The sequence below is a fragment of the Podarcis liolepis genome (assembly GCF_965112155.1).
Source record: "Podarcis liolepis genome assembly, chromosome: 13".
NCBI lineage: Eukaryota > Metazoa > Chordata > Lepidosauria > Squamata > Lacertidae > Podarcis > Podarcis liolepis.
Window position 1 is genome coordinate 14,164,512 of NC_139573.1, and position 14,620 is coordinate 14,179,131.

At 43.0% G+C, this 14,620-nt stretch overlaps 1 protein-coding gene across 1 annotated transcript; it reads left to right on the forward strand.

Annotated features, from left to right (window-relative positions):
• Positions 1-3,699: 3,699 nt before the first annotated feature.
• On the forward strand, positions 3,700-9,753 carry LOC310692499 (olfactory receptor 11G2-like; the record flags this gene model as incomplete). The annotated part of the gene is made up of 2 exons (XM_083473445.1): positions 3,700-4,034; positions 9,123-9,753. 2 exons carry the CDS (start codon positions 3,700-3,702, stop codon positions 9,751-9,753), a joined length of 966 nt encoding a protein of 321 aa, XP_083329571.1.
• Between the last annotated feature and the right edge of the window lie 4,867 nt (positions 9,754-14,620).

Consider the following 14,620-nt stretch of genomic DNA (forward strand, 5'->3'; position numbering starts at 1 on the left):
CAGTGGAGGTGTCCCAGAGACCTCATGGCTAGTAACCATAGGTAGCCTTATCCTCCATTAATACTTCTAACCCTCTTTTAAAGACTTCCATGTTGGCAACTATCAATGTAGTGGCTGCAAACTTTAAAGATTAACTAGATGCCATGTGAATCTTCCTACATTCAGCTTCTTTGGATGGCCACAAATATTATGAAAAGGGGAGAAAACCTTCACAGCAACTACCTTCACAGCAACTACTTTCTCTGCACCTTGCATAATCTTATAATACTTTATCATGTCCCACCATACCACTTTTTCCAAACTCAAAATCCCTAAATTTTGTAACCCTTCCTCATAGGGGTCTCTCCAGTTCCTTCCATCATTTCAGTTGCCCTTTTCTAAAGCTTTCCTAACTCTACTATATTCTCTTTTCTGTGTGGTGGCTCTACACACTATCTACATGTGATCCAGGCATAAATTAGAATAATGGCACTATGATATTAGGCACTTAAAAACACCTCTGGTGCATCTGGCACCACCAACCTGGTATCCCAGTGGCCAGCCAAGATGCTTATAGGAAGCTCACAAGCAAAACCTGAAACAGCACTCTTCCCATTCCCTAGCACTTGATATTCAAAGGCATACAACCTCTGACAGGGGAGAAAGAGCATAGCCATTGTGGCTAGCAGCCATTAATAGACCTAGCCTCAATTAATGTGTCTAATCCTGTTTTAAATGTGCCCAAGTTGAGTGGGATAAATCCAGCCTCGTATAACCAATATGCTTAACTCTAATTAATGCAGGACGCGGGTGGCGCTGTGGTCTAGACCACAAAGCCTAGGGCTTGCCGATCAGAAGGCTGGCGGTTCAAATCCCCATGATGGGGTGACTTCCCGTTGCTCGGTCCCTGCTCCTGCCAACCTAGCAGTTCAAAAGCATGCCAAAAAGTGCAAGTAGATAAATAGGTACCGCTTCGGCGGGAAGGTACATGGCGTTTCCGTAGACTGCTCTGGTTCGCCAGAAGCGGCTTAGTCATGCTGGCCACATGACCCGGAAGCTGTCTGCAGACAAATGCCGGCTCCTTTGGCCAGTAAAGCGAGATGAGCGCCGCCACCCCAGAGTTGTCCGCTACTGGACCTAACTGTCAGGGGTCCCTTTACCTAATTAATGCAGGAAAGGCTTAAGACCTTAGAGCAAGCTGTCCTGCCAGGCTTAGCTAGGTCACACACCCTCACCTTAAGAGGAAGGTTTACCAAACTCTTTCTTCTCCCATCTTTCCATCATGTAACCAACCATAAGGATATCTGGACTGGCTGCTCCAAGCCCAGACTACATGGCTTTAGCAAGCAATCTTTGTGTTTCTATACAAACAATTTAGAAACTTTTACCACTTTTTGTAACCTAAGTCAAACTGCTTGTCTTTTCTTGCTGCTGTATGGAAAAGCACATGAATCTGACCTTTGAAGAGCTTGTAAGGAAACCGTTTTTAACTTACCAAATGTGTGTTCTTTTTCTATGCTAAGGAGAGTGGGAAACTTTGGAAGAAAATTGGGAGGGGCTGTTTTAAAGGTCTAGCAGCTTCTTTGCTACATGTTTTGTAATTTTAAATCTCTGCTGGGGCTCTCTCACCAAAGAGTACTTGCCCCAAATCTGGATCTTAGGCAATGTCCCCTGGACAATTTAGTGCTTTCAGCTCAAAATAAAGGACAATTACCTGTGGAACTTTCCTGTGTTTCACCATAGCAAATGAACATGGCCTGTCCCCAAAGAGCATTTGTTTTGGTGAATAATGAGAACGTTCCTTAGAGACACATCTCCAAGGGCTCTTGAAAATATAACATTAGCATTCAAGCATTAGTCCACAGACAGGCCAACCATCTCTTTCCACAGTGTACACCCAGTTCACAGCTAAAAGACACAGGAAACAACCGTATATTTCTTTCACACACAGCACCCTCTCCAAACTTGGACACAGCCATGGTAGTGAGCCTTCTGCTGGATGGATCAACTCCTTGCACTCTGAGATACAGAAACTGAAACCTTTACCAAGACAAAGGAGACTGGGGTGAGAGACACAGAGGAATTAATTTGAATGGGCTCCCTTCTCCAGAAATAAGATTATGGGCAAAGAAATGTTGATTCGCCATTATAAAGCATCACCTGAGAGAGAGGATCATCACTTACTTACTTATCTATTTGTAGCTTTTCTACCCAGTTTGTAATCCCAGAGAAGCTTACAGACTAATAGCAACAACAATAGAAGGAGCACCTGCCTTAGGGAGAAAAACCAGGTGGCTCTGTGGTCTAAATGACTAAGCCACTTGGGCTTGCCGATCAGAAGGTCATCAGTTCGAATCCGCACAGTGGGGTGAGCTCCTGTTGCTCTGTCCCAGCTCTTGCCAACCTACCAGTTCAAAAACATGCCAGTGCAAGCAGATAAATAGGCACCATTGTGGCGGGAAGGTAAATGACGTTTCCGTGCGATCTGGCTTCTGTCAGTGTTCTGTTGTGCCAGAAGCGGAGTAGTCATGCTGGCCACATGAACCGGAAAGCTGTCTGTGGACAAACGTTGGCTCCCTCAGCCTGAAATGAGCACTGCAACCCCATAGTCGCCTTTGACTGGACTTAACTGTCCAGGGGTCCTTTAGCTTTACCTTTACAGGGCTGTCATAAGAATTACTCAGAGATGGTATTCAACAAAATTTGGAGGTCTAAAATGTATCTACCCCCCATTTAGAAAGACTTTCAGTATTCCGTATTCTCAAATATTACTCAGATAACAATGAGGATAGGGGGACTTTTATTCCTGTTTCCTGCTACATACGTTTTAGCAGTCATATATAGCTTCAGATAACTTGGGAAAGGCCATGGCTCAATTCTAGAGTAGCTGCTTTGAATTCAGAAGGTCACAAGTTCAATCTCCAGGTAGCTCTGGGAGAAAGAGACCCCTCTCTGAAGGCCTTTAGAGCCTTTGCCAATAAGTGTGGGCAATACTGATGAAGATGGACCAATGGTCTGACTTGTTGTAAGGCAGCTTCCTATATTCCTTAGCCTTCAAGACCAGTGTCATTAATCAAATCCTGATGATTGCATAATAACATGTTTTGGACATAAGCAGTATAATCTGGCTGCAATTTATTTGTTTTTCAGTTTTCTCTCTATGCTATTATGTACACAAAGGGTCTTCTGAGCAAGCAGTCTATGTTTTTTTCAATAAGTAAACGAATACATAAATCAATAAAGGTAAAATGCATGGAACCTAATCACTAGTTATATGTCATACAGTGGTACCTTGGGTTAAGAACTTAATGCGTTCCGGAGGTCTGTTCTTAACCTGAAACTGTTCTTAACCTGAAGCACCACTTTAGCTAATGGGGCCTCCTGCTGCCGCCGCGCCTCCTTCTGTTCTCATCCTGAAGCAAAGTTCTTAACCCAAGGTACTATTTCTGGGTTAGTGAAGTCTGTAACCTGAAGCGTATGTAACCTGAAGCTTACGTAACCAGAGGTACCACTGTATCTGATACCTAATTCAAACAAATAGGTACTTCTCGATAATAATCATATGTAAATTAAGATGAAGATGAAAGGAGGTTGGCTGTACTTCTGCCCTCCTTAAAGACCATGACTACTCATCATTTGCTTTCGATGGAAACAGAGAGAGAGACATGCAGGCAATACTTCTTAATGGTTTGCAACAGTGCTTCTCTTCTCTCGTTCAAGATGGAGCTGGCCAATGGGAGCACAGTTGAGGAATTCATTTTGCTGGGCTTTCAAATTGGGCAGCAGAAGCGGCACTTGCTCCTTGCCATTTTTGCTGTGCTCTACATCCTCACTTTGGCTGAGAACATCACCATAATCACGCTGGTCCATGCAGATGTCCAATTGGCCCGGCTACCCATGTACATCCTGTTGAGCAATTTCTCCTGGCTAGAGATATGCTACGTCTCCACCACTGTGCCCCGTATGCTCTTTGACCTGGCATTCCCATGTGGCGTCATCTCCTTCCATGAGTGCTTCCTCCAATACTACATCTTCTTCTCTCTTGGCCAGACAGAGTGCTTCTTCCTGTCAGCCATGGCTTTGGATCGGTACATGGCCATCTGCCACCCACTGCGTTACCCACAAATGATGTCCCGAGACTCCTGCTATGCCTTGGTGGCCACTTGTTGGGTTTTGGGCTTTCTATGGCACATTGTTCCAGTTACTTTGATCTCCAGGTTGTCCTTCTGTGGCCCCAACATCATAAACCACTTTATGTGTGATGCTGGGACAATTCTCCTACTTGCTTGCCCCCCAATCAGAAACATTCCCATCATCTACCAGTTTTCCATGGATGCGGTGGGTATTTTAGGCAACCTGTTCTTTGTTGTGCTATCCTATGGTGCTGTGATTCTCACCCTGATGAAATCTTCTAGACGAGGCAGTCGGATGAAAGCCTTCTCCACCATATCCTTCCACCTAGTGGTGGTCACCCTTTTCTATGGCACAGTGGCCGGGATGTATGTAGCTCCAAGTGGAGAAAGCCAATCACAGGCCACCAAAGTAGTAACGCTCTTCTATACAACAATCACACCATTTCTGAATCCTTTGATCTATTGTCTGAGGAATGATCAGGTGAAGGAGGCAGTGGGCAGGTTGCAGAGAAGGAAGATGGGACTGGTGAAGAGAAAGTTGACTCGGTAAAAAAAAACAAAAAAAACCCATGTTAGCTGTTTTAAGACCTTGACCCACTGCTCTTCAGTGACCTGTATCATGATTTTACTGGGATATTTCTGTACATGAGATTTACTGTACCAGACCTTAGATAAATATTTTTATATATAAATAAAAGAATACCAAAATGTGTTTACTAGGTGAAATACTCCCTAAAATGCTGGTGAATATTAAACAGGATTTAGATATAGGTAGATAGATGATAGATAGATGATAGATAGATAGATAGATAGATAGATAGATAGATAGATAGATGATAGATAGATAGATAGATAGATGATAGATAGATGATAGATAGATAGATAGATAGATAGATAGATAGATAGATAGATAGATAGATAGATAGATGATAGACGATAGATAGATAGATAGATAGATAGATAGATGATAGATAGATAGATAGATAGATAGATAGATAGATAGATAGATGATAGATAGATAGATAGATAGATAGATAGATAGATAGATAGATAGATAATAGAGATAGATAGATATAGATAGATAGATGATACATAGATGATAGAAAATCGCAAATTCCTATGGAAATGTGGAAAACTGAATTTAAGGCTGGAGCGAAGAGAAGCCAAATTGGCATCCTTACAAGATCAAAAAGAAGGTGAGAGGAAATAGAGGGAAATGAGCCTCCCTGCCATTGTGTTATCCCTTTTCAAAACCATTGTCTCATTTATCTTCCCCAACCACATCCTATGATTTGCATGTTGTGTAAAAAGTTCACTTTCCCCCCAGTTGCCACACTAAAGAACAAAGCTTTTCCCCATCTAGACGACTACAAACATTGCATGGGTGTTCATGCTGGCTTTTCATACTGGAAGCTAGCAGCAGAGTACAAATTAGGGGCCAATGGCTCCCATTGGGAGGAGGAGAAAACAGTGCTGAAAATGGCGGAGCTCTTTGTACGCATTGACACTGCGGCTTCCACTGGGACTAATTCTGCATTGTTAGCTTCTTTTGTAAAGTCCCCTGCACAACGATCGCACCATAACCAAATAAAACAATGTGGTTGTTTTCTGTGTGGTTATACTAAACTTGAAGAGCCTTGTCTATAATTAATAATAATCATAATATTTGTACCCTGCCCATCTGACTGGGTTGCCCCGGCCACTCTGGGCAGCTTGCAATATATATAAAAACATAGGTAGCCGTGTTGGTCTGCCATAGTCAAAATAAAAAATTCCTTCCAGTAGCACCTTAAAGACCAACTAAGTTAGTTCTTGGTATGAGCTTTCGTGTGCATGCACACTTGTGTATCTGAAGAAGTGTGTATCTGAAGAAGTGTGTATCTGAAGAAGTGTGCATGCACATGAAAGCTCATACCAAGAACTAACTTAGTTGGTCTTTAAGGTGCTACTGGAAGGAATTTTTTATAAAAACATAATATAACATAACACATTGAATAGTGTTCCATCATTTTAATTGCTCAAAGGTGTTTAGCAAAACAGAATCCAGGTAAACAAGAAATACCTGAAGGAATTTCCTGTGTTTCACTGTGGCAGAGGCAGGCTGCAACCCCCCATAGAGATGGTGTTTCAGTGGATAATGACAATGTTCTTAAGGACCATATTCCCCAGGGCCACCAAATACTTATCAGATACGTTCTAGCTTTTATCTGCACTTTCTTACCACCCAAACAATCCCATGGCCTGTTATTGCAGAAGGACAAGGCATGTGGTGTCCCCACAGCTGGCTAGATCGAGAGTTTGAAAGCCACTGAGGTACTGAAATGGGACTGCTACCAAGCCAAAGGAAGATGGGTTGGAAGAAGGAGAACATTGAGGGATGGGTTTGAATAGGTGACACTTGCAATGCTCAGATTTTGGTTTTTCAAGGAAATGTAAACAGGCTATTATAAAGTTCTGCACGGGGAGGGAGGGAGAAATAAGAGTAAGGGGAAATATTATTATTATTATTATTATTATTATTAATAATACCCCACCCATCTGTCTGGGTTCCCCCAGCCACTCAGGGCGGCTTACAGCACATAAAAAATTGTAAAACATTAGACATTAAAAATTTCCCGATACAGGGTTGCCTTCAGATGTCTTCTAAAAGTCAGATAGTTATTTATTTCCTTGACATCTGATGCGAGGGTGTTCCACAGGGCGGGTGCTACTACCAAGAAGGCCCTCAGAGCATAGAATCAAGATTTCCCAGCTGCACTCCTGATTCTAATTTAAACCTGTTTTCCTCAACTCAGACCCTGGAAAATTCTTTCAAAAAATGCTCGCAACAGAGGTGGTTTTAGGATAGCGTGACTGCTGGGAAATCTCACTGGGTGCCACACTGCAGGGGTGCCAAAACAATGTTGTAGAATGGAGCACGAGAGGCAGCGGGCACCAAATTTTAGTGGCGCACAGGCACTGCTGAAATTTGAGAGCCCAAAGTCCACCACTGGCAGCAGCCACCTTGGCAATTAAATGGTATATTAATTTTTTTATTAAGCAGCAGTAGCAGCACCTTAGTCTTGCATAAAGCTGCAGTTTATTGTTTAGTTTCCTTATGAACAACAGTTGGAAAGACCCTCATTTCAAGGAAGTCATTTATTGGCCCTGCTTAACCCTCATCTCAAGAGAAAGCTGGGTAGACGATCACTCTGGGTAAGGCATTTTCATATCCTGATCACCCATTTCCCTGCACAAAATCTAAATTTAATGGATATTGTTAGCATGTAGAATCATAGAATCATGACAGATGGCCATCTAACCTTTGCTTAAAAACCTCCAAGGAAGGAGAGTCCACCATCTCCCGAGGGAGACCATTCCAACCGTTCCACTGTCAAGCAGAAAGTTTTTCCTGATTTTTAATTGGAATCTCCTTTCTTGTAGCTTGAGTCCTACCCTCCAGAGCAGGAGGAAAAAAGCTTGCTCCATCTTCCATGTGACAGCCCTTGAGATATTTGAAGATGGCTATCACCTCTCCTCTATTCCAGGTTAAACATACTCAGTTCCTTCAACCATTCCTCATAAGGCTTGGTTTCCAGACCCTTGATCATCTTGGTTGTCCTCCTCTGCACACCTTCCAGCTTGTCAACATCCTATGTAAATAGGACATGTAAATATTTCATTTTCTCGCTACCTTTCCCAGAATATTTTGTCCTGTTTGCCGCACTCCAAGCGGATCTTCTCCTAGTTGATTTTGCCATGCAAAGTCTCCTAGGTGACTCAGCCATTTGAAAAACATAGGAAACTGCCATATACTGAGTCAGACCATCCATCTAACTCAGCATTGTCCACACTAACCAGCAGCTGCTCTCCAGGGTTTCAAACAAGGGTCTCTCCAGACCTACTTGAAGAAGCTGGGGATTGAACCTGAGACCTTCTGCATGCAAAGGAGATGCTCTACTATTCAGCTCCAAATATCTGAAGGGCTATCAGATCAAATAAGAAGCAGACTTGTTTCCTGTTGATCCAGAGAGCAGAGCTAAAATCAGTGTGTGAAAATCACAGGGAAACAGAACAATAGTAGAGGCTGGCCCATTTTTATTATATAAGTCCGCCGAGAGAAAGTTGCAGGCGACTTTTGACATCTTAATCTTCTTCATATTTTGTCTTCTTCTCTTCTTCTTTTGGACAAAGCCAGAGAGATCATGCTGGTAGGACTTTGCAAAGTAAATATTATTTAGAAAGCATTTCAGACGTGTTTTTGCTTCTCAAAACGACCTCTATTGTTCTATGCACTCTTACCACATCTTGTTATTATGCAAATATATATTTTGAGAGCTTGAAGGAAACTAAGTTTTTATAAAGACTTCTCTCTCAAGCAGTTTTATTCACATTTAATGGCTTACAATACCCCCCTACACACACAAAAACAGCTCTATGTTCCCTATGGATAATCTCACACATGATGGTAAACACAACTAACTCAGTGTTTGCTTAGCTACCAGGGTTTAAAAACATATCTGTAAGATGCATATGGTGACAAAATGTGATCTGAAATATATGGGAAGGGGGCTACAACAGTCCCCTCTCTCACTCCACCTAATAGGCATTTCTGCATAGCTTTTGTCCTCCAGACAAGGAGACAGGCAGCTGATACTTGCTTATGGCATGGGCTGATGGTTCTATTATCCACTTGCAGATGGAGATGGCCAATGGGACCACCATCCAGGAATTCATTTTGGTGGGCTTTGGAGATGGGCAACAGAAACGTTTCCTGCTTCTCGTCTTTTTCACCACCCTCTACATTCTCACTTTGGCCGAGAACCTCATGATTATCACACTGGTGGTCCTGGACACCCATTTATCCCGGCTTCCCATGTACGTCCTGCTGAGCAACTTCTCCTGGCTGGAAGTGTGTTATGTGAGTGTAACTGTGCCCCGGATGCTCTTTGACCTGGCGTCCCCTCATGGAGGAATCATCCCCTTTCACAATTGTTTGGCTCAGTTCTACCTCTTCTTTTCTCTTGGAAGCACCGAATGCTTCTTCCTCTCAGTCATGGCCTTGGACCGCTACTTGGCCATCTGCCACCCACTGCGCTACCCACAAATCATGTCCCTGGATTCCTGCTATGCCCTGGTGGCTACTTGCTGGGTCCTTGGCTTCCTGTGGAATGTTGTCCCAGTGACCTTGATCTCCAAATTGTCCTTCTGTGGGCCAAACATCATTGATAATCTGCTGTGCGATCCTGGGCTGATTATGTCCCTGGCCTGCCCCCCACTAGGAAATGTTCCTTTCATCTGTCAGCTTTCTATGACTTCTGGGGTTTTAGTCAATATCTTATTTGTTGTGCTCTCCTATGGTGTTGTGATTCTTACTCTGGTGAAAGCCTCTAGCCGGGGAAATCGTAGGAAGGCTTTCTCCACAATATCATTCCATCTAATTGTGGTGACACTTTTTTACGGGTCAGTAGCAGCCGTCAATTTAATTCCACGTGGAGAAAGCCAGTCAGATCTCAATGCGGCCGTGACGTTGTTCTACACCGCTGTTACTCCCTTTCTCAACCCACTGATCTACTGCCTGAGGAATGATCAGGTGAAAGAGGCACTGGGACGGTTGTTGAGGAACACAGAGAAATGGCGGAGCAGAATTGTGACAGAGTGAAAAAGTGGGAAGAAGAAGAAGAAAGAGGATGCAATACCGAATCAATCTGTTGAATAAATCATGGGTGTGTTTAGTTTTGACCAGAAGAATGAACATCCCTCCTCAACCACATTGTAATGTTCAGTTAAGATTCCTCAAAAATTGACCAGCCCTAACCCTGGGCAAAGTGAGATTGCTGCTTCAGGCAATGGATGCTGGATGTCAGGTAGTGTTGGTGAGATGTTGGAGCCCAGGGCTGTGTCACCCCCTACATGATTCCACTGTCACTAGGACAACTGGAGGATGCTGTCCTGTCGCCAGTAATTTTAAAAAGATTAAATTGACAGTCATGTGTGTGAGACAGGGGTGTGTGTCTTCCCGTCCACAGGCAGCAAAATGTCTTGGACCAGCTCTGTTCCAAAAACTAAGCTGGGGAGAAGGTCAGGGAGGGGAATATTCATTGCCTGTCAACCACATGACACTATAATAATGTTTATTTCTTCCTTTGAGAACTAGAATGCAAGGGTCAGACATTATCGGCTCAGAATTATTTGGTGTATCTATTATGTAATAAACAAAATTAAACTGATTAACAGTTCCTTTATATAACAACATGACTTGGGGGGTGTTGTGTGTGTCTTATGCTTAGGAATGGGGGAGAAAAAATATTTTTGTTGCATTTTTAATGAGAAATTACTTAATTTCACTTTTTAAAATTAAATTTAGTTACATTTTGAAATAAGAAACATGGCAAACTAAACACACATACCCTTTTTACTCAACCTGAAGGTATTGTTCAGATCTAGATGATGATGATGATGATGATGATGATGATATAAAGTTCATATAAACACTGAATTGGAGAGAGTAAAAATTGCTAATGCCAATATAAAATAATTTTAAAAATTAAAAAAATTGTCCAGTAGCACCTTGGAGACCAACTAAGTTTGGTCTTGTTAAAAGTTTTGATCTTTTGTGTGCATGCACACTTCTTCAGATACAGTACACTTCTTCAGATACACTTCAGATACAGTGTATCTGAAGAAGTGTGCATGCACACGAAAGCTTATACCAAGAACAAACTTAGATGGTCTCCAAGGTGCTACTGGACAATTTTTTATTTTTTTATATATTTCGAGTGCATCATTCCAACACAGCTACCTACCTGAATAAAATAACACAATGAGACATGGTAGATATGGTTTGTCCTGTAGAGTCTTTGTTCATGTGCTAGATAAATGGATATCACCCATTTCTTTACAGTGTTATCCCATGAAGAACAGTTGCTTTTTCCTTCAAAAAATGAGCATGTACTTCCTTTTAAAGGTAAAATGTTTGCCTCTTGCCCATGAACCACTTTGGTAGGGCAAGGCAATCCACACTTCAGCAAGGCTCTCTCCTGTATCAGATGCAAATTGTGTTTGGGATCATGTAGTTCCTAAGAGGTAGTTTAGCACCATGATAAAAAATAATGGTCAAGTTGCTCCCCCTGGGAGTGGGGAGGAGATCAATGCCCTGCATCTGGCTGTTTTTAAAGATCTCCACTGGGGTGATTAGGGGAAGCAAGAAGGTCAACCCATTGTTTGTTCCCATATTAGCTTGGATTTCAGTGCCTTCTTAAGGTCCATCAGGGAAGGGAAATTAGTATCCGTTGCTTGGATAAACACCATTTCAAGAAAGAAGGCAAGGTCAAGCTTTCTCCCTGTCAAGCTATTTTTCTGTATGCAGGGAGATTTTCTGATGGACAAGTGGAACAGCTTCTGCAGGACAACACTATATGGAACAGAATATTATTTTAACATAGTGTTACAGATTTGGGGTAATAGAGTTTTGGGGGTGCACAAGTGCCTGTAATTCTAAGCAGTTAGTGGATGTTAGAAATTACTGGCTGCTAGAAATTACTAAATGCTTGGAGTCCTCCTCTGGGTGAGAGACAGCTTAGCAGTGTAAAAATGCAGGCTAAGCTTATTTTTCATCTGGGATGGAAGTCTTCAAGCATGACAAAGGTGTTGATGGACCATCAAAGGAACATGCTTGGATCTGTGAAATGGAAGTTGCCAGGGTAACTTTGGGCCTGTCACACAGGAAAAATGTTGTCCTGGAGAAGGGGAGCCAGTGATGAAACCTCTAGCCAGGGCAATTGTAGGGCGGCTTTCTCCACCATGTATTTCCACTTTGTGGTGGTCACACTTTTCTATGGCTCAGTGGCAGGGGTTTACTTCACATGGAGAAAGGTAATCAGCTCTCACTAAGATTGCCACAGTCTTCTACACGGCTGTCACACATTTTCTTAACCCCTTGATCCCGCTGTCTGATAAATAGTCAGGTAAAAGTGGCAGTGGCGTAGCGTGGGTTGTCAGCACCCGGGGCAAGGCAAGTAATTTGCGCCCCCTAACCCGTGGATTTTAGCACTCGAGTGCGAGCGTGCCCCCCCCCCCCGATGTTGCGCCCAGTGCGGCCGGGCCCCCCCTGCACCCCCATGCTATGCCACTGAAAAGTGGCACTGGGCTGGTTGCGGAGGTGGTTGCTGGAGGGGAAAGAAACAGTTTAAACGTAAGAACATAGGAAGCTGCCTTATGCAGAAACAGATATTTCATACATTGAGCTCAGCACGAATCTACACAGACTATTAGTGGCTCTCCAGGATTTTAGACAGGTGACATTCTAAGCCCTGCCTACAGATGCAGGGATCGGGGTGCCCGTTCCTGGGGGCCAAGCCCTTTTGCCCCCCCCCCATATTTTGAAGGTCACCAGTCACCGAAAAGCACAGAGGCAAAATAGAAAAACTAAATCATATATGGAGTCCATGTCTGGAGGAACATTATAAACAGATGCATCTGAAAATATCATAGATATTTCCAAATGAAATCATATTTGTTTAGAACAAAAGGTCCTCCACATGGCTGCAAAGTCCTCTGGCTCAGCCTTCTGCCTGAAAACCTTTAAACAACAGGTGCGTTTTTCAGACACAGCAAGGTATCACTCCTTTTTTTTTTGCAAAAATTTTATTAGTTTTTACAATATCAATGACAAACAAAAACATAAAACAAACAAAACATAGCAAACATAAATCATATCCTTATTGAAAATAACAGTTATTTACTTTGTAAAACGACTTCCTCGTTTCCCCTTAGTTGAATTTCATTGCATATCCTTATAAAGGTTTTCCAAATCCCAATTTTAATACCCTTTAAATTAAACATTAACATCTTTAAATCTTCTCCTTCTTGTATTAAACATATTATTTTATCAGTTAACATAGATACAATCCTTTAAGTATCTGGAAGCTATTTCCAGTTATTTTAGCTTAACAAATTTAACTAAATAATCATTAAATTTCTTCCATTCTTCGTGATGTTCCTCCTCCTTCTGGTCGTGGACTCTTCCGGTTAGATTGGCTAGCTCCATACAATCCATCATCTTCATCTGCCATTCTTCTACTGTTGGTAATTCTTGAGTTTTCCACTTTTTAGCTAACAAAATACAAGCCGTAGTTGTGGCATACAAAAATAGATTAACATCTTTCTTGGGCAATTCCGAACCTGTTATTCCAAGAAGAAAGGCCTCTGGTTTCTTTATAAATGTATATTTCAACATTTTTTTCAATTCATTATAAAACGTCTTTCACCTTGGAGCAGGTCCACCACATATGAAAGAATGTTCCTTCCTTTTCTTTACATTTCCAACACGTATTATCACAATTATGATACATCTTTGCTAATTTTACAGGGGTCAAATACCATCTATACATCATTTTCATAATATTTTCCTTTAACAAAATACATGCGGTGAACTTCACCCCTTTCTCAGCAAGGTATCACTTCTGTTGTTGGCCTCTATCTGTCTCAAGACAATGGAGTGTGCCTTCGGGGGTGAAGTCAAACTGCTGTGCTAGCAGCACCCAAGTGATGTCCCTGGGGCACATGCCTGGGCAGTGTGTACTGAGGTCCTGGGCTGCCAAAACAACAAGACCCCACTCTCAGCCTCACTGATGTGGTCCAAAGGAAAGCAGAGCAATACATTTGGCACCAGCGGGGCTGAAGAAGTTGCCGGAAGGAGGTGTACAAGGTGCCATCCAACAGTCTTAGGGACTCCAGAATTGTGTTGGGTTTACTCCTTAGCCTTTTCTTCTGCTGAGGATGTCCTGCAAGGCAACAGAGCTTTAGTATCAGAATTTTCCTTCTCCTAGATGGGCTACCTTCCCAGGCTGATGAGCCCTACCTGCCCCTCATTTCCCTCTATAGCACATGCAGAAACCACTTTCTTGACTCTTGGACCCACTATTGATTTTGCCTGCTCAATTTGCCAGAGGCTGTCTTCATATGCACTCCTCCAAACAGCAAATCTACTGTCTCGTATAAGAATATTTGTAGTAGCACCCTAAAGGATGCCATTCGCATTCCAGAGTTCAAAGCAAGGGCGGTCAGACTACAGAACCCATAGGAACCGTTCGGACTCTACCATTCTATTCTTCTGGGAAAGCTCACTCACTGCCTCTTTCTCAGTGTGTCTTGAAACTGAAGCTTCTCTTTTCTTCATTCTCTCTCTCTCTCTCTCTCTCTCTCTCTCTCTCTCTCGTTTACATTCCCCCTAGGGATAGGGGGGAAATTACTGGGATTGCCATTTGGTAACATTCCTTGAACTAGGGGCCCAGCGAGCAGTGGCATAGCATGGGCCAGGGGGGTCATGGCCCCAGGTGCACAATTCTGGCAGGCAGGAGCCAGCTTCTGTGAGAATCCCCATCTTGCCCTGGCAAAGGCAGCAGAGCAACCCAGGCCCACAGTGAGCAGGCATGGATGGAGGAAGGCGGGCAAGGGGCAACCCCAGCATGGCCCGGTCCAGCGCTCCTCTGCATGGGCATTGGGGGGATTCACCTGCCATGGGTTGC